Genomic DNA, 20,774 nt, shown 5'->3' with positions numbered 1-20,774 from the left:
AACACAAAAAAAAGCTTTTAGAAGGCTGAGAAACTGAGCTGCTAAAGAAGCTTCCAAACCTAACAGGCCTTATTATGGGAGAGGATTTACTTTCCTTATCACCTAAAAGTTGGCACAGGGAAGGAAGATTCTTTGGTTTCACTGCACCTCCTCCTCCATTTCTCCCTTAAAAAGAGCATACAGTATTAAGAATCCAAGAAGGAGCTCTGGCTGTCTCAAGACAGGTTGAGGAACATGGCTTTCCATTCACTTCAAATTGAGAACTAAGACCCAGCTGGGCATGGGGTGGACTCACAGGGACAGAGGGTCAGGGACGAAAGCACTGTGCACCTCACCTGGGCATTCACAGCCTCCTCCTTTGGCTCGGTTCGCCACAGCTGCTGCATAGGAGCGTGCATCCAAGATCAAAAGCTTCTGTGGTTGGACAGCTAAACTCTCTGCTCCTGAAGCATTTGACAGAGAAGAATCTAGGGACATCAGGAGCAGGAAGGAAAAACTAAATGAACCTGTCTCTCCCAGAATTGCCACAAAGTAAGAACCACAGGCACTTATTACAGTACTCAAAAAACTCGATTAAGTGAAATCCACCTAACCAAAACTACATTAATACAATAGGACTTCTCTCTCTAGTTTGTTTTCTATTTTGCCTACAATCTCCTATACCGCATTTCTACATCTATAGTCCTAGAATGACTACAACATAATCCTGGTGTTTTCCCCCATGGTCTGGAGACACTGTAGGTCCCCTATCACATATATAATTCCATCTTGTCATGATGGCAAGAAAGACAACAAACACTCTAGTCCACTTAAACCAAGTCTGAAACAGAGGGTCTTCTGGTTTTTGCCAAGATCCATGACTCCTTGCACAATCCCATCAACTGATGCTTCACTCTCCCTCTCCTATGAAACAAATTCTGTGTCTTACAAGAAGAAGGCCATTTCAAGAAAAGGTTCTCAGATGCTATAAAAACTGCTGCCAGAGGCCCAGGGAGCACCTTACCAAACTCCACATCAGAAAGGTCTCCTGCATTGGGGAAGTCTCGGGGACTGTTCCTAGTTGACAGCTTGCTGCCACTGGATCGGGAGTCGGAGGCACAAGCTTTGGCTACTGACTGCACCAGGTGCTCATCATCAGCATTTCGCCAGCCCCACCAGCTGACCTCCGGCTGTCCACAGCGGGCAATGACAGCTCCATTGCTCTGGTGCCTGTGCGGGGAACAAGACAACAACTGTACCCATCCCAGTGGCCCCATTCAGATGCTCTGTGCTCATACAAAAAGTGAGATAGTAGATTTTAAATGCCTTAATGAACAGCTTGACTGCAAGTAAGTGATGGGTTAGCTTCAAGTCCTCTCAGGGCAGAAGTCTTATACAGGAACAAGAATAACAAAACCCTGGGACTTCCTTGGCAGTCCAGTGGTTGAGACTCCACACTTCCACTACAGGGGACATGGATTTGATCCCTGGTCAGGGAACTAAGATCCCACATACCGTGCAGTGCAGACAAAAAATAAATAAGTAATAATTAGGGACTTCCCTGGTGGTCCAGCGGTTAAGACTCCGTGCTCCCAATGCAGGGGGCCCGGGATTGATCCCTGGTCAGGGAACTAGATCCCACATGCCGCAACTAAAAGAGCCTGCATGCCTCAAACAAGACCTGGCACAGCCAAATAAATACATATTTAAAATAATAATATTAATAATAATAATTAAAAATGAAAAATAACAAAACCTATCTGCATCTTTCTTGATTATCAAACCATTTTAGAGACCTCTGTAGAATAACCAACAAAATGATAAAAGTGTATTGTCAGAGAAAAATATTCATAAAGAAAATACTTGAATATTTATTTTTTGAAAATCAGTTTAAAAACTACAAATACCACACTTAATAATGAAGGATTAATCTCTCCTTTTTAATACTACACCTGAATATCCTAGCATAATAGATGCTGACAAACATTTGTTTCCTCACTGACTTCTGAGGGCCCACTGTAGCAACTGTACACTTAGGGCTGGCTTGTACACTTAGGGCTGTACACTTAGAGCTGGCTTTTCAAAACAAGAGCCCACACGTGGGACTGATATACTTACCTGGCCCATAGTGGACTGCTTTACAAAACCTCCTGACATTTCATGAATCACAACTGCTCTTACTATAGGCAGATAGCTCAATGAGCCAGCCACCCTCTGTAAACTATTAGAAGGAAATGAATAGAATAAACATCAATAAGCCATACTCTGATAAGATCCTTTATCAAGAAATAAGACCAGGGCTTCACTGGTGGCGCAGTGGTTTTGAGAGTCCGCCTGCCAATGCAGGGGACATGGGTTCGTGCCCCGGTCCGGGAAGATCCCACATGCCACGGAGCAGCTAGGCCCGTGAGCCATGGCCGCTGAACCTGCACGTCCGGAGCCTGTGCTCCGCAATAGGAGAGGCCACAACAGTGAGAGGCCCGCGTACCGCAAACAAAAAAAAAAAAAAAAGAAAGAAATAAGACCAGAAATCATACTCATAGTCTACCTTAAGATGCTCTAAAAACCCAAGCTTTTCTTCATTAGGAATTTTAGTTAGGCAATTTTAGCAACTAAAAAGTTATAAAGGTAATATTATTTGGCGATGAAAAGGAATCAAGTTCTAATACATGTTACAACACGGATGAACCTTGAGTATGTTATTGCTCTTAAGTGAAAGAAGTCAGTTATGAAAGACCACATACTATGATTCCATTTATATAGTGTCCAGAATAGGTAAATCTATAGAGACAGAATGTAGATTTACTGATAACCCAGAACTAAGGAGCTTGGGAAGGGAATGGGGAGTGACTACTAATGGGTCTGGGGTTTCTTTTTGGGGTGGTGAGAATGTACTAAAATAATTGTAGTGATAGTTGCAAATATACTAAAAAAAAAAATCACTGAGCTATACACATTAAAAGAATGAATTGTATGTGACATCTCAATAAAGCTGTTTTTAGAAGTTACAGAGGTAATCAGTTCACTTTAAAAATAAATGAGTAGAAAAGCTAGTAAGCAAAAAATTTTAATGTCTCCCAATTCTATATCCTAGAGAGAAATGTCAATGTCTTTTACTCCCATTAAAGTTGTTTCTAAACACATATTCATACACACATATAACACATGTAGGGCACAGATGGATTTTTTAAAAACAGACTATTGAATCTATTTATCTTGTTCAAGGAATGTGAGAAAGATTTTTGTTTTCAATCCTAAAACTCATAAGCAATAAATTAAATTTGGCAATAATCAAATTCCACTGGAACCATCAGTTTGCTTGTAGTTTTTAAATCCTCCCTCATTAGGAGACAAATAATGGAAAGTACTTGTGTATTGCCAACACATTCAATTGGGTCACCTGCTGAATGGAGCCAAACTATAAATAAAACCTCACTGATTCTTAAAATGCCCCCTAGCATATTATAATAGGTGCTGAGTAACCAATGAGCTGATTGACAGCAAACCCTATACAGGATAGGCTGGCAGGGCCTTTCCTGCACATCCTTTTCTTCTGAAATCTTTCCCAGCAATGCTCGAGACGAACAGTAGATGGCACTCGTCAGCCTGGGTCTTGGGTTTTAAGGGCCACATTATTATTTTTTTGGCCGCACCACGCGGCATGCAGGATCTTACTTCCCCCACCAGGGATCGAACCTGTGTCCCCTGCAGTGGAAGCAGGAGTCCTACCTAACCACTGGACCGCCAGGAAATTCCCTAAGGGCCATAGTATTATAATAGCTAGATTGCAACTGAACTGCTGCAATAAGCAGTGAAGTTTTCTGCAGTCTTCTAAATGCTTTAGATTGCGTGAAAGAACAAAAACACTACAGCTAAAAATCACTAAAGAGCATTTCCATCATTTTACAAATAGAACAAGGAAAAATAAAAATTAAGATGTCCAATGTATGAGTCCCCTACTAAACACTAAATGCTTCAGTTTTATATAGAAAGATACAAATGTTTAAACTATCCTTAAGTTAGTATTAATCAACTCCCTAAATAACTAGAAGTTTCTAACAATCACTCAATGCACAAAGGGGGAGAGCTGTGAATTACACTACAGATGGGTGCCCTTCGCACCATCTTTCTGTGTTAAAGCAATCTCTGTCTTCAATAATAAATCCAATTAAGCACTCTCTCATCACCATAGGAGAAAGCACTAAATCAGGTGCTGGTTCAGCATGGTGCTGTCAAGTAACTGCTGCTAGCAACCTAAGGAGTCATTACTGCAATTTACAGACAACTACATTCAGTAAACACACGATGGATTCAGAAGCATCCTGCCACCTGAGCTAGGGAAGCTTATGCCCTCTGGAATAAACTTTGGAAGGGGAAAGAAGCTTCCCATGTTTACTCTAAGTTTTTCTTCAGCCTACACTTTTAGGCCTCTCTACCAACAGGGAGAATTCACCAAAAGACCCTTACTTTGAGAATGAGAATCCTTTCCCCTTATGCTCAAAGTCAGCAAACCTCACAAATGCCAGGGCTGCTGATCTAACACAGCTGCTGTCCGCAGAGCAGCAGCTGGCTGCTTTCCCTATTTGAGCTGGGCCGATCACTGATAAGACTCATTAATCCTTTCAGCTTTCACTGCTCTCTCTAATTCCTGTGTCATCCTTACCATTTGAGTGATAAGTAAATTTGGTGACCTACTTTTCTAGGAGTGTCTGAAAACAACGGTGATGAAAACTGAGGCTGAAAACTTAATGGGTTCCACTGGGACAGAAGCAAATACGTACTTTTCCATCTCTCCCTCTTCAGGGTGGGCATCAGAATCTGCCTTCCATGGGCTAAACAAGCTGGTTACCTCAGTGGGAATTCCACAATGAAATAAACCCCTTCTTACAACTTCAGTATTTCAATGGACTGCCTCCTGGCATGAGTTTCTAACTAAACCTCACTGGTTTGGCCCGAATTCAAGGAGAGTCCATAATGTCTGCAAACTGGAAAAATGAAATGGAGAATGTGATATTACAAGGACATCTGAAACTGTTCCAAAATAAGAGGGAATGACTTCTTAAAAATTTAACATGATTCTGTGAGAACTGAGCTAGCTATTCACTGAATTATAAAAGCAGCCTTCAGGAATACAACCTACTCCAGACATTGCTTAGGAAGCCCAGTGCTTCATTCAGATGTTGCAGCATACCTGTGAAGTAAGAACATCATTCCCATTTTACTAATTGGGAACGGGCTGAGGTCAGTTAGGGGACTTACTCAAGGTGCCACAGCAAGGCGTGTCAGAGAGAAGACCTGAATTCTAAAACCTGTGCTCGTCACCACACCACCACCCCCTCCTAGGACCTGCCTCCCTTGACTCTCCTGCCTTTGATCTCTGATAGCATCTATCCAGCCAAGCCCTAGCCTTCTTCTCTAAATGCTCCCTCTCAAAGCAGACCTCTTCCATCTGTCAAAGTTTCAACCACAAAGACAATCACAAATGACTCAAATCTACACTCCCAATTCGTACTTTCTAGGATTCATCTCTCTCAATCCAAAGGCCAACATCTGAAGCTAAATGCAATGAGCACATTATCTTCCCACAGAATGTCAGAAGGATCTTAAAATAGCAAGTCCAGCCACTTTTCTATTAAAATTTTTTCAGTGTCAACTGAATCATCAGGTAGTGTTCCAGATGAATTACTGGTATATGAATGGACGAGCAGCTTCAGCAATAAGGAAGTACAGAATAACCTGGAAAGTTCCCTGAACCACCCCCCACCCCCACCCCCAGGTTAGCAGCAACAGAAGCAGCAGACCACATGCAGTGGGCAGTAGCACCAGACCAGGCTGGGTCTGGCCAGGCTTACTTACCTGTAGACAACGGCGGGGATGCGCTTCCAGGACCTGAAGCTTGCGACACTTTCTAGTTCTTTGTCAGTGATCCAAGCAGGCACTATGAGCTCTTGTGGATAGCTACCACACAGCCTAACAGGGAAGGTGAGGAAGAGGGAGAAGGGAAGACGACAGAGAAGGAGGGGAGAAGAGGGAGAGACATGAGTGAGCCAGCAGAAGGATGTCGATCAAGCTACCCCAGAGCCAGTTAAAAGGCAATGAGGAGCATTACCTGAGTCTTGGCCTGCTCAGCAGAATGGGTTGCCTTAAGTGTTTACTTATGTATATGTCAAATGATACTATCTTGGATTGTTCCACTTGATGCTGCCTTTTGGAAATCTGGCGATCTTAACTATCAATGTAAAAAGGGGAGGTGAGAGGCAGTTACTCCATTGTAACTGTTGTAACCAATATGTGGGTCATTTCTAACTACACAAATGCCCAGTCCAACTGCAGAGGTGGAAGTCTGTGTTACCTCTACCAGACCCTCAGTCTTTCAGGGAAACATGAGAAGAAGGGCCAGAGCCCACAATTTCAAGTTTCCAGAGACCTCATAGGATTACTAACATATTCTTTGATGTGAACCAAACAGGGTGTCCTAATTATAGGTAACAGGTGCAGCCATGGGTATATAGATAGAGCACTATGGGTCAGCCCCATCTGCATACATAATCGTAGCTCCATTAAGCCAAGTTAGTAATGTGAATATGCTATTAATCATAATTTCTATAAAACATACTTCAGAATAAACTACACTCAAGGGGAAAAAAAGCTGTTTTTCTCTTTTTTAAATTTAACTTTTATTTTATATTACAGTTGATTTATCATGTTGCATAAGAAAAGCTGTTTTCATTAGGGAAAATACTAGTAGGCACATACTAGTCCAGCTGGTGCCCTAGAAAGCACTATTTCTGATAGGTTTTTTACTTACAAGACATGTCTCTCTCTGGGAAACCCAATATTCCTTCTCAATAGCGAAGGCAATAAGACATTTAATCCAAATCCAAAAATATACAAACTGCTCCTCGTCCTCCACTACCATCATGGCCTACCTACTCTATGCATTAGGGGAAGAGGCAGAAAAATACAAACTGCTTAGGAATTGAGGGATCTGATCATTCTGCACTATATCTCTCTCCCTTATTCTCAATTTCCAGATTAAGTATCAGGAATTCAAAAGCCTAACCAGGAGAAAGGAGAGTGACCAAAAGTAGCTCCACAAACTTCCTAATACCTATCTACAAACTCCTAAAAATAACCTAGGACACAGATTATAAATTAACACTCTAACCATAAGTCTTGTTCCTTTTATCTTCTTCAAACTTAAGAGTAAATTTGGCTCTTATTCTTCCTTTGTAGTACGAAGAACTTTTCAATGTCCTGAAGGCTGGTTCTGAAGTGGAAATAGTGGACTCAAAGAAGTTAATTTTTAAAATCCATATTAAAAAGAGATTTCTGAAAACCACTAGCTTTTGAACTCAAAAATTTTTTCTCAACAAGCTTAGCTTAATTCAGGTTTTGTTTTACTTCACCCAATATTCTGGATCACTATATTCCTTGTTCTCTAAGGATTACATTACCTAGTAGTCAGCTCTTCAGCAAGTATGAGCTTCTCACTTGTAGATAAGCAGTTTCCAGTATAGGAAAGGTGGGTTACATGTGAGCAAAGCCTGTGGCAGCCTCAGGCTCCCTGAGGACCCACCTCCTTGCTCCACCTCAATTCTCTAATTTGACCTGTCACTGAGAACAGGCAAAGTATGATACGTCTGTAGCTCCTGATTCTTCACACCACCTCCTTGGCCAAGGTCCATGTTAAGAGCTGTGCGTAGTAATTAGCCGTTGTTTTTCCAACAAAAAATGAAATGCTCCGGTGGCTACCCACAAACAGTCCAGGAAAATACCTATCATAATTTGAGGCAGCTGGAAGGACAACAGAGTGATTAAGGCCTCCAATTGCTGCAGGGAAACTTAAGAGGAGAAGGATATGTTAATTTTAAAATTCTGGACAATTTTCTTTTGTTTTATAGAAATTTGGATCACCAAAATCACAGTAGTTAACTGCCCTCCCCTACCAAAGTTCTTATACCTTTTAGGGAAATAGGTAATGGGAAATATGTAATAATGGTTACATTAATATTTAATGGTTAAGCGATCATAGCTGTGACATTAGTTTTAGAACAACAAATTAGAGAATAATACGGTGGCCTATTTCATAGGATCTGGAGTAAAATTACAGTAAAAACCAACTCGTAAGTGTTTTATCACTGCTTCTGAGATCACTAATCTTATCTCTAATGTGATGTCAAGCAGTGATGAGAACAATAGAAACTCCCTGTCTACAGGTAAGCACAATATTATCTAGACATGCATGTGCCAGGAAGAAAAGGAGGGGATAGAAAGGAAGGTTCCAGGATCCTACTATAAGTAAGGATCTCTTTCCACTCCAGTGATAGCAATGGGAACAGAAGGCTCAAGAAGTACGCTGAAGATGAGGCATTTAGATTTAATAAATAAAACTCCATTTCAAAGAAAAAGTCTAAATTCAAATGTCCTGCCACATGAGAATTGGGGTTTCTTGCAAAGGCCGTGGCCATGAAACAGTCCACAGGGATCAAATACAACTCACTTGTACTTTTCATTGATGTTGGAAATCCTCCAGGCGTTGTTCATATCAAAACCCATCCGCTCCACTTCGTTTTTAAACCTTGATGTTACATGCTCCCCTAGGAACCACAGACAGATAGAAGAAAGGACGAAATGAATATGATTTTCCACAACAGGTGGAATGAAAGCATTGCTACCCTGCTCAGTTATTTTTAAAAAGGTATTGTATAAATAACATATTTAGTTAAAAAAATCTCCTGCCAGGATAAGGCTATAAGAAGAAATGAGGAAATTAATTTTGATTTTAATTAAGAATTAGTATTATCTCTTCAATTAAAAATAAACTAAAAAACAAAAAAAGAATATTATCTAATCACTACTATCAAATTTGAGAGTAGTATCACTGGGCTCATTTTACAGAGGACAAAACTGAGACTGAGGTGATTATTATGGCAGGTCTGTCTCATCTCAAAACCCATGTTCTTATCCCTATACTGGCTACTTTCCCATTTCCACACTGAGACTGATGTATACATAAGAAATAAAATCAACAATTTCATCAAGAGTAGTAGTATAGACCTATAACTCCTCATGAGAAACACTTTGGGCCAGATTTCAGAACCTGAATTTTCTGGATTTTAAGGTGTGCATGTATAATAATACTGGGTTAATGCTATCAACAGTATTAACCAAACACTAACATCCTTACAGTGAAATGCATGGATAATTCACACTAAATGGGATAAATAAAGCAACAAATAGTTCAGATCAAGTCAAACTACCAAATAAAATAAAAATCTTTTGATTTTCAGAACCTTACAGATTACAGAATTGCAGTTAAAAGATCATGGACTTTTAACTGCCAGTACCCAGGAATCTCAAGAAACACCACACTAGTAACTACAGTGCTGAGCATTTGTAAGAACATCCACCCAAACAAGTATAACCTGCCTACATTTGCCCTAATGAATTTGGCTGCTTCTTCAAGACAGCGAGCAACAAAGGCAGAAATGAACCGAACATAAAAGTCATTAAATCTGAACTAACTTCCTTCCTTGAAAACAGTCCTAGAGCAGTAATTTTATAAAAAACAAATAAACAACAACAACAAAACAAACCATTAAGCAGTACCTCTAACATATAGTATTATAGGTTGTAAAATAAATACTGGTGGGGGCTGGGAGAAACTACAGTAACAAAAGCATAAAACAGCCAGCACTGGTGATCAAAGCTTTGCTCTCCCTGGGAGAAGAGCTTCAGAATACGAAATAGCAATTACTTGAATGAAGGACAAGTCTATAAAACTACTTCCCATTTAAACTGCTTTTCTTGAGCTTAAACTAAGTTATTATATGTTTCCTGAAGGAGAGCTATAAAAAGGTGAGGTTCAGAGATGCAGGAAGAAATAATCAACTGAATCTATCCCATTTTGGAAAAGTTTTAAAAGCAATATAATCTTCCAAATAGGAAAAAGCTATCTGAATTGGAGTGTTGTCTACAAATTGCAAGGAATGGTGACCATCAATAATTCTACACACACAGGGATATTGGCTCGGTGCTCTGTGACAGCCTGGAGGGGTGGGATGGGGGTGGGGGGGGGGGAGACGCAGGAGGGAAGAGATATGGGAACATATGTATATGTATAGCTGATTCACTTTGTTATAAAGCAGAAACTAACACACCATTGTAAAGTAATTATACCCCAATAAAGATGTTAAAAAAAAAAAAAAAGTAAAAAAAATAAAAATAAAAAAAAAATAATTCTACACAGGGAATCTTTCACTTTTAATCCCAATATAAAAGCTGTAAGAACTATGGCAACTTCCAAGTTCATTAATTAATGACAAGATTTTCCCCAACCTAGGATACAGCTCTAAGTCTTTGCAAAAGGTAAAGGTATTTTAATTAATGGTCATTTACATTAGTACCTCTATCTTAAACACATACTCTAAATAGAATCTTCTATAACTTTAAAATAATCACTGGCAAAATAACAACAAGAACCTCCTCCTCCTCCTTCCCCCCACTCCTCTCCCACCTCCTTCTCTTCCACCTCCTTCCCCTCCTCCTCAGGCAGTTTTCTACATAGAACAATTGCCCAAGAAAGGGCTTAGAATTACCATCCCGGGCATGAAATTCTGAGCTACACACAAAGAAATATACACTGAGTACTGAGCACAGAAAATCTGTTGTTTCAAGTTCCTTGAGAAGAGTTTTAATTATCTTTGTATCCTCTAAAGCAGTGACTTCATCAACTTCAACTTTGAAACTGACCATCACAACCCACAATAAGAATGTTTTGCATCACAACTCAATACGACATATTTATTTTTTAAAAGTTTCACAAAATACCCACCCTTACTATTTGTGTGATACATTGATATTTTCTATCCTGAATTTTCATTTCATATTTCATTTCTTAAAACTTTGATTTCATGACCTACTGGTGGATCACAACCTAGTTTGAAAACCACTGCTTGAAAAAAAAATTTAGCAGCAGACCTTACATACATGAGTAATTCAACTGGCTTTTGCTAAATTGTGTTAGAAGTTCACTTGTGTTCATTCTGCCAGAAAAGTGCATGCCAAGCACATATATTGCTGGATTTCCCTTAAGAACACCCCTCTCAGAATTCTCATGTCTCCACTGATTCAACATTAGATATGCTGTAATACCCCAATTTATTTGTTTAGCTTTGTATTTCCATTTCAACCCTTCCTGTGTGCCTCCCCCATCCCCAAATGAGGATCTGTCCCTTTTTAACATTTTGTATTTCTTATACTACAGTCTAGCAATTCTTATTTTAATGGGAATGAAAAAATTTTAAAGCAGTAAATCCCTCTATCATAACCACAGTGTCAACCAGCAGTCTAAAAAAAACTTCCCCGCAAAAGCCTAGCTTCCCGGTGATTCTGAGTATTCAAGCCTACAATTATACACAACTTAAAGGCCTGGGATAGAAGGGCCAGGCCCTTACTGTAAGGAAGAACAGTATCAGAGTCAGAGAAGGTGAGAACTAGCCCTCCCAGATTTTCAAATACAGAGGGAAGAATCCTTCTTTTCTATGAACAAAGGTCCCAGTACAGTCGTCTAGACGTACACTTACTGGACTGCATTTAAACTCAGAAAACGGACTCTGCTGACAAGGGCTTTTACTTTATACGAAACAGGCAGCTGCACAACAGTATATGACCCAGAGTCATGCTATTCATAGTTAATCAAAATGTGCTTAATGGGTGTATCATAGAAGAGAGGTCAGAGATGTGGGTCTGATGCTACTAAAATAGCAACTGAATTGCCCAGTCATCTGTCAGAACTCCAGATTAATGCTGAAGTACAGAACAGTCACCAAGAAGGCAGCTAAAATGAGAAGGATGTTGAGCATATGGGAGAGAAGCTTTAAGCTTTAGTCCATTCTTTTTTTTTTTAAAATTTTCTCCTGTTAATTTTTTTTTATTTTTTATTTTTGGCTGCATTGGGTCTTTGGTGCTGTGTGCAGGCTTTCTCTAGTTGTGGCGAGCGGGAGCTACTCTTTGTTGAGGTGCGCCGTCTTCTCATTGCAGTGGCTTCTCTATTTGCAGAGCATGGCCTCTAGGCACACGGGCTTCAGCAGTTGTGGCGCGCGGGCTCTAGAGCGCAGGCTCAGTAGTTGTGATGCACAGGTTGAGTTGCTCTGCGGCATGTGGGATCTTCCCAGACCAGGGCTTGAACCTGTGTCCCCTGCATTGGCAGGCAGATTCTTAACCACTGTACCACCAGGGAAGTCCAGGCCATTCTTATTTAGAGTTTGAAAGGGGCTAAGTGCAGAGTCAAGAGTTTTACAATGAACTCCAACAGCAATGTGGTGACTTCCTCCAAAGCAGATTAAGACTTAGAGCTGTGGCCACAGTATGGCTGGCTTAACTATGACAGGTTCAACAGTCAGAAACTACGATTTATATGAATACAGGGTAATGATGTAATTTTCCCATTTCCCCCCTCTCTGACACATTCTACTCTTAACAGGCTAGGCAGAGAAGAATCCATAAAAGGTTTTATTAACTTCTGAAAGACTAAACTAACTTCCACCCTTCAGAGTCTATGCTTGTGGTCTCATGTGTTGGGACAGATTACAGAATGGAATGACTCTGAAATATCTCAAGTGCTGTCTCACATAAAGATGACTTATAAGAATGTGGTTGTCTGGTCTGCTCGTAATTGGTAAGTAATGCTGTAGCCACCACCAACACTCAATGACATTGGGTGGAGACGAAAGAACTAGGTTGACTGGCTTTAAAAATGCCACCACAGGGGCTTCCCTGGTGGCGCAGTGGTTGAGAGTCCGGCTGCCGATGCAGGGAACACAGGTTCGTGCCCCGGTCCGGGAAGATCCCACATGCCACAGAGCGGCTGGGCCCATGAGCCATGGCCGCTGAGCCTGCGCGCCCGGAGCCTGTGCTCCGCAACGGGAGAGGCCACAACAGTGATAGGCCCGCGTACCACAAAAAAAAAAAAAAAAAAAAAAAAATGCCACCACAGTATTTTTTAAAAGCAGGTTTTCCTCTGTACTCCACAGTGAAAATATATAAAAGGAAAAGGCCATACATATATACACACACTCAAACCAAGTCACTGAAGTACAGTAAGATTGCATGTGAGTTGTAGCAGGTTGACTTCAGTGTGGAATGTATATATTGAAAAGAAAATACAACCTTTACTCATAGAGTAAGTTCCAATCAGTTACAATGGCACCGTCTTGTATAATCATAATTTCCAAAATGGATTCACAAGCATGGCACATAGGAGGCACTCAAACATTTACTGAATTGAACTCTCCAGCATCAACAGATTTGATCTTCAGAATATCCAGATCAGCTTGGGCAGGAAGAAAAAAAACGTCTCACTTTGAAGAACAAAAGAAACTAAAGTACAGAGAGGATAAATAGCTTGCCCAGTATTATTTTTAAAATTAAATGGTAGAGTACAGGTTTGAATTCAGGTTTTCTAGTTCATAAATCAGTATTCTAACCCCCAAATGCCTCCATCCATCACAAACCCATGAAAAGACAGGAAATTGGATGTCCTGGTGGCCAACGAATACCAAATATCTTCAAGAAGGGAAAGACCTGGGGACCAAAGTCATCTCAGCTCAGGACAAAGTCATCTATAATTAACAGACAGGAGTGAAGTTTTGATCTGACGCATCTTAGGAATATTCTAACAGTTGACTCAAATCCTAAAGAAACTAAATTATCAAGGGAATAAGGAATCATCTAAAGATGAGGAATTTTCAGTCTGTGGTTGTGAGAGAAACAGGTTAGGAGAAATTCAAGCCTTGTTAACTAAACACTGGCAACCCAAAACTGGGGAATGCCTTTTGGAGTTAAGAGCCTTAAACAAATCAAAGTTCTTATATAACATAATACAGCAAGATACACTCAATAACTTCATTATCCTAGGAGATGGTAGAGGTTAAAAATCTAATAAATAAGATATAATGGCTAAAAACTTAGCAAATACACATGTAAGATTTGTGCATTTCATTGCATGTAAATGTTACTTTTTTAAAAACTAAAAAAACTTGAAAAGAGCCATAAACAAAAAAAATTAAAATACAATGGCATTTCATATAAAGAAGGAAAAAGAAAGATGCAATGGATAAGAGAGTGAAGTGAGAGACAGCTAAGGCACATTCTCGTCACCTTCCAAGGTTGGTGTGGGTGACTCTTTGTGAACAACTTTGGGTTCCACTGGCTGACCAGCCTTGTGGGAAGCTTGGACTCCTGGAGCTTTCCCTGAGGCTCCACAAGGGCAGGTGCCTCTGTTTTTCATCTCTGTATCCACAGCACCCCATACAGTCAGCTCTCAATAGGTGAGAACTGGGTTCAAGTCCTGGCTCTGTCACTGCCTAGCAGTGGGACTTGGCAACAGGCTTTACTCTGAGACTCCGTTTCTTTGGCTCCCAAAACAGAAACACCAGCCTATCCTGCCTGTTTGACAAGGTCATGAGGGTCAAAAAAAAGTACATATTAAAGCATCTTTAAAAATATGTCTGTGTTTGCTATAATTTAATTAAATATATGAACCAAAAGCTTTAACCACTGAATGAGCCAGGAAACAAAGGGATCCAAGCATTGCTAGATTAGCCTCCAATGTTTAAAACAACCCAGGGCAGAATTGTTAATATTGAAGATTCAGGACTGAAAATTGAGGTTTAAAGGAAAAAGTCTCTAGAGTAAACTTTATTGGAAGGAAGCTCACAACGTTTCACTGCTTAGGAATTCAAGACGTTGCTTCCAAGCTGGACACATTAAAGATTCGGTGCTGGACCAGCAAAGTTCTATTTACGGCAACGTACAATTTATAGAAAACTACACACAGAGAAACAGCATGAACTTGGTCAACGCCATTTTTGAGGGAGAAAGACAGTGAGTGTGACAAAGATTTCATGAGGAGTCAGGAAGCCTGGGTTCCAGTATAGGCCCAACTTCTTTATTTGCCCTGAGAAAAGTCACCTGGCCTCTCTGGACCTCTGTTTCATCATCTGTGAGATGAAAGAGGTGACAAAAGGTAATCTATGACTTGAAATTCAAAGACAGCAAAAAGCCATTTTGTAATCCATTATTCTGTGGCCTAAGTTCACACTTCTGTACCTTTGTTCATGCTACTTGCTCTGTCTAAAGTTCTTTTCCCCAGTCTGTTATCAATGAACTCTTATTCAACCTTCAAAGCCTACTCAAAAGCCACTTCAAACGTGAAGTCTTCGCAAATATGTATATAACGCTCGTGGCTCCCTTCCACTGGGCTTCCCTAACACCCATACCCTAGGTGTTTTTAGTCAGGCCCAGTAAATTGTGATGCCAAGTCTAGTGTTCTTTCCTTCCCCCTGAAAGGTAGGAAACATCTTCCGTTGAGCTTAGAAGAATGATGGGCAAATGCTACGTGCTCCATAAAAAGTACACTGATTAAATACACGAATGCTAAGGAGTCCCATTTCATGTTACGGATATCTCAAGCAGTATTTCAATGAAATCACCATCTGAACGTTTTAGAAAGGCCTACCTGGCCTGCACAGGTCTCCATGTTGCTCTTTTTCACTGGCGTAGACCTCCATGCACCAAGCATGGTATGCAAATGAGAAGAGATCTTCTATTTTAGCAGGTGGTCGGACTGCATTGTTCAGTCTTTTCAGCCACTCTTGACACTGCTCAAAGGTTGAGAACTGACACCTTTGTAAAGCCAAACAAGTACAAATGTAATCAGAAGACAGCTGACAATGAAACCTAAGGGTAGCCACCATTTCAAGAGTGCCTACTCACAGTGAAATGATAACTACAGTCAAAAAAGCACTAGAGGGCTTCCCTGGTGGCGCAGTGGTTGAGATTCCGCCTGCCGATGCAGGGGACACAGGTTCGTGTCCCGGTCCGGGAGGATCCCACATGCCGCGGAGCAGCTAGGCCCGTGAGCCATGGCCGCTGAGCCTGTGCGTCCGGAGTCTGTGCTCCGCAACGGGAGAGGCCACAACAGTGAGAGGCCTGCGTACGGCAAAAAAAAAAAAAAAAAAAAAAAAAGAAAAAAGAAAAAACCACTAAGGTGGTCTAATGTTTATGATTTATAATAACAAAACATGTCCAACAAATTTTAGCCAATGGTGCAAAATGTCAAGAAGAAGAAAGCTGGACATGTGGAAAACCTATTTTTTTTAGACTAATAAAATCTCTTCTGAGATTGACAATTATTAAAGTAAAATGACAGTCATTCTCTTCCAGGAATGGGGTTTTATTCCACTTCTTCCAACAAAGCTTTATGGTTGTCCTTCTCAAAGAACATGTTTAAAGAAGTTCTTTTTGTTTTGTTATGACATTATTATAGCAAGCTCAAAAATGGTTCACAGTACTTTTAGCCAATTAGGGAATAATTTCAAAATTTATCTGTTTAGCAATTAGAATAAATCAGCAACTTTAGATCGAAAATAAGATACATTACACTGAAATTTTCAGATGTTACCATGTAGAGAAAAAACCAATTCTATTATCAAGTGCAATTTTCAGTATATATAACTAGGAGGTTAAAATAATTAGTGTAAAAAATACTTTATCTTTTTAAATGCAGTATCTAAAATTGAGTAATTAATAAGCAACCTTTTAAAACTGTGAGTTATAACCAGTATCTATCAAAAGCAAGCCAAATCTCAATGGCTAAAAAGCAACTTAAATATTTACCTTAAAACCAAGGAGGAATCAACTATACTCCAACAAAAATTTAAAAAAAAACAAAAACAAGGAGGTCACTTAAATCTCTCTCTTGTCCCAATCAGTGTGGCTCATCAATATGTCCACACACAATGTTTACTGGCACTCCAGAATAGGTCAAAGAAATAAAGCAAAAACTTGGGGAATTAAAAACTGGTAGAGCTACTAAATTTAAAATGCATTTTAGGCATCACTTTTCAACCATTATAGTAAAGACTAGATCAGATAAAGCCAACACTGGAGAAACGTGATGAGAAGCAGGACACTTCTAGTGTCTTAAAGTGCCTCCCAGACTGTTGATTAGTTGCAAGGGAGAAAATATAGAAATTACACAGAAAGCGGGTGACTCCTTGACAGAGTGATCACAACTAACATCACCAGCAAGGGACAGATGGACACCGTTTGCCTCCAGCTGTAATACAATCTCCTGAAAAGGACACAACCTCATACATATAGTATTCCAGCTGAGAACACACAACCTCAATTTAATCACAAGGAAACACCAGACACAAAATAAGAAACTTTCTATTACAATAAAAGATTTTTTCTTCAAAACGTTAATATCATAAAAGATAAAGAAAGGTGGTAGAAAACATTTCAGATTAAAGAAAGCTACAGAGTCATGGCAACTGAATGTAATAAGTGACCTTGTCTGGATCCTGTTCTGAACGAGGTAGGGGAATGCTATAAAGGGCATTATTAGGTCAACTGACAAAACTGGAACATGGAGAGTAGATTGGATAAAAAGTATTATGAGTGCAAAACTGTGAAGTGACAATGATACTGTGGGTTATGTAAGAAAATACCCCTATTTTTAAGAAAGCACACTTAAGTATTTCAGGGCAAAGAGCCATGATTATGTAACTTACTTTCAAATCGTTCAGAACAAGAATTTCACACATTAGCGCATGCGCACGCGCGCGCGCGCACACACACACACACACACACACACACACACACACACACGCCCCCTGCAAACGATAAAGCATAGGGTAAAATGTTAACAATACTAGTGCTCTTTACTATTTTTATGTTTGCACCTCCAAATAAAAAACACCTTTCCAATAGCAAAGTAGGCTAAAGATAACATATTTCAGGGACTAACTACTCCGAAAATACTCCTAACTAGGCTGACCCTCAAAAGCTGTTTTTCTGTTATCAAATCATGAATCCACCCTTTAAGAAGTATTTTCCACACTAAACAATAGCATAAACTCATCACATACCTGATAATTTTGCAGTCTTTGCAAGTCAAATGAAGCTGAAATATATCTCGGCATTCAACACTTTCTATAAGCTGTAATGGAACCTGCAATTAAAAAAAGATGAAGTTCCCTTAGTCAAAAAGGTATTGACCCTGCAGTTCTTCAGTGTGTCCAACAAGAGTGATTAGAAAGTTCTGCAGGAAAAAGAAGCACAGAACTGCATATCCATCTAAATCAATAGCACTCAAGTGATTTCCTGGGTGATTTAGGGTTTCCCTTTCTCAATCTCTAATCAGTGCCCTCAAGTCATGTCATAGCACAAAGCTAACTAATAAAGAGGAGGCACCACATCTGGAAGAACAGGGAAATACGCCATCTTTCTGGCAACAAACTTTCAAACTCACCTCTCAAAGTACTACTTTACAAGGTTAGAGCTTGCTATGATTTGTGATGACACAGAAGCTAAAGGGAACCAGAACAGTTATCCTGTCTTGTTGACAGAAAAGAGCTGCAGATCAAGAGGCTAGTGGGACTACACTTGTCACTTGTCCCAAATGACAAGGTGGGCTTGTGGCTTTGTGTCAGCAAAGGAGAATCCTGAAAAAGACTGGAGGTCTGAACTGCCTGCAGGTTGCACAAAGAAGACAAGAGAGTAGATAGAGCTGCGGGTCAGGCTCTCTGCTCAGTAGACTAGGTAACGAGGAGAAGGGAGCAGGTCTCACAGTGGCCTAATTATCTAGGTCTAATTTGCTGCAAAAGACAAGCTGAGGGGACTTCCCTGGTGGCACAGTGGTTAAGAATCCGCCTGCCAATGCAGGGGACACAGGTTCAAGCCCTGGTCCAGGAAGATCCCACATGCCACAGAGCAACGAAGCCCATGCACCACAACTACTGAGCCTGCACTCTAGAGCCCATGAGCCACAACTACTGAACCAGCGTGCCACAACTACTGAAGCTCGTGTGCCTAGAGCCTGTGCTCTGCAACAAGAGAAGTCACCACAACGAGAAGCCCACGCACTGCAACGAAGAGTAGCCCCCGCTCTCCACGACTTGAGAAAAGAAAGCCCACGTGCAGTGACGAAGACCCAAAGCAGCCAAAAAAAAAAAAAGACAAGCTGAGGAGCCCTGTTTGCCAAGTGGGGCTCAAGGTATGAGTAAGCTGGGATGGTTCTTTCCCTGCCAATCTGGTCAGCAGACTACTGAACACAGGATAAGTATGACAGTGGAGAGGGATCAAAGAAGGCAGGCAGACAGGAGGGAAAGCATCTGAACAGGGTGACAAATCCTTAAGCGGTTGTTAGAATCCTCCCTCTGTCCCTCATCTTATCCTGGTTCAACCCCTGGCTTCAAAAAACAATTTCCAAAACTTCTAAAGAGAGCCTGGTAAAAATAATAGTAGATACTCTCACTCATTGGAAAAGGGTCTTTTTACACTGTATCAAGCCCAACCAAAATGTGGCTCTGGGAGTTGCAAGGAGCATTCCAACAATTCATGTTTTGCATGAGAAGGAGGCAGTCTCTTCCAACAGACAGAAACAAGAGAGTGCTGCCTGCACAGGGTGGCCCTCCTGTTAGCTGAACCAGTTTCAGAAACAGGCTTCTGGCAAACGCTGCCCCACCATGCGGTTGCCAGAGTCAGCTGAGAACCCTCAGAACAAGGATGTGGAGATCAAAGAGAAGCTCAATGCCGGACATCTTAGACAAACAAATAAACAAACAAACTGGGGCAGGGATTAAAAAGGGGAAGAAAGCAAAATAATATTACTCAGGTAATGGCTGGGAGTTCTACCTCAGGACTAGAGCCTTTTTTTTTTTTTTTTTTTTTTTTTTGGGGTACGCGGGCCTCTCACTGCTGTGGCCTCTCCCGTTGCGGAGCACAGGCTCCATACGTGCAGGCTCAGCGGCCATGGCTCACGGGCCCAGCCGCTCCGCGGCATGTGGGATCCTCCCGGACCGGGGCACGAACCCATGTCCCCTGCATTAGCAGGCGTACTCTCAACCACTGCGCCACCAGGGAGACCCTAGCCTTCTTGGTTAATCAATAAAATTCCCTTACACTTATAATAGGACCAGAAGTAAGAGAAAGACTAAGAATTCTTGCCTGTGTTCTGAGAAAAAAAGGAGCTTTGGCCCTCTGTTTTTGTTTAAGTCCTTAACCCCAAGGTGCTGTGAGAAACTGGAGTTGATGCAGCTAAAAATTCTTTCAAGACCTGTACGTCTAAGAAGGAAAAAAAAACCCAACAATGTATCAGTGGGGATAAATTGTGAAGAAGTAATAGGAGATTAAGAGATCAGAAGAGAACACTGATTTGTTCTCAGGCCAGTCCTCTGGGTATCCTATAACAGACTCATGTTGGGTTTCTTTGTTTTTAAACCTATAACCCCCTTCTCCCTCCCCCCCCACAAAACAAACAAACAAACAAAAAAGAGCTGCCAGACGGGCAATTAAGAGGCCTGAGTTCTTATCTCAATTTTCTAAAATTTTACCAGCCAAAATTGTGCATGCTTCCTGACTTCCTTGGACAACCTTCCAACCTTCCTACATGACACAAGCCTTTGCTTTCTCAACCTCGGATGGTCACAACTTAGGAAGTCCCAGGAACAGGGAATGGGAAGAGTCTGGGGTAGAGTGAGAGTGAGCTTTACAAATCCACCTGCTCTCTCAGCAGTCACCCGCATCCCAGATCCCCTTCTATCACCTTTCCTTATAGCTAGAAAACTTGAAAACCAACTAACACTATTAGCAGCTGCTGGAGGGAGTGGACCAGCCTGTGCTATTTTGCTACAAAGAACAGGTAAGTTTACATCCCTACTATTGGACTAGAGCCCAAGATCCTATGTCCAGACTTCCAAAATACAAATATGCAACACCTCAGA

At 40.9% G+C, this 20,774-nt stretch overlaps 1 protein-coding gene across 16 annotated transcripts in view; it reads right to left on the bottom strand.

Moving 5' to 3' along the window:
• MTMR3 (myotubularin related protein 3) overlaps window positions 1-20,774 on the bottom strand; it is a 160,227-nt gene that overhangs the window by 40,832 nt on the left and 98,621 nt on the right. For 15 of the 16 annotated variants that reach the window (XR_012325251.1, XM_033837158.2, XM_019950189.3 and 12 more), the window contains 6 exons: window positions 17,919-18,001; window positions 15,503-15,669; window positions 8,483-8,579; window positions 5,836-5,949; window positions 1,004-1,209; window positions 336-467 (listed from right to left, as the gene is read on the bottom strand). Coding sequence is in view for 15 of the 16 variants with exons in the window: in XM_033837158.2 (XP_033693049.1) it covers window positions 336-467; window positions 1,004-1,209; window positions 5,836-5,949; window positions 8,483-8,579; window positions 15,503-15,669; window positions 17,919-18,001 (799 nt within the window). In the remaining variant the exon portion in view is untranslated. Of the gene's footprint in view, window positions 1-335; window positions 468-1,003; window positions 1,210-4,760; window positions 4,901-5,835; window positions 5,950-8,482; window positions 8,580-15,502; window positions 15,670-17,918; window positions 18,002-20,774 lie in introns of those variants that run through there. The other variant, XM_033837161.2, reaches the window with a different exon arrangement.

Source organism: Tursiops truncatus, chromosome 13 (genome assembly GCF_011762595.2).
Source record: "Tursiops truncatus isolate mTurTru1 chromosome 13, mTurTru1.mat.Y, whole genome shotgun sequence".
Lineage (NCBI taxonomy): Eukaryota > Metazoa > Chordata > Mammalia > Artiodactyla > Delphinidae > Tursiops > Tursiops truncatus.
Note: the sequence above shows the minus strand (reverse complement) of the source record. Positions and strands in the feature narration are given on the sequence as shown.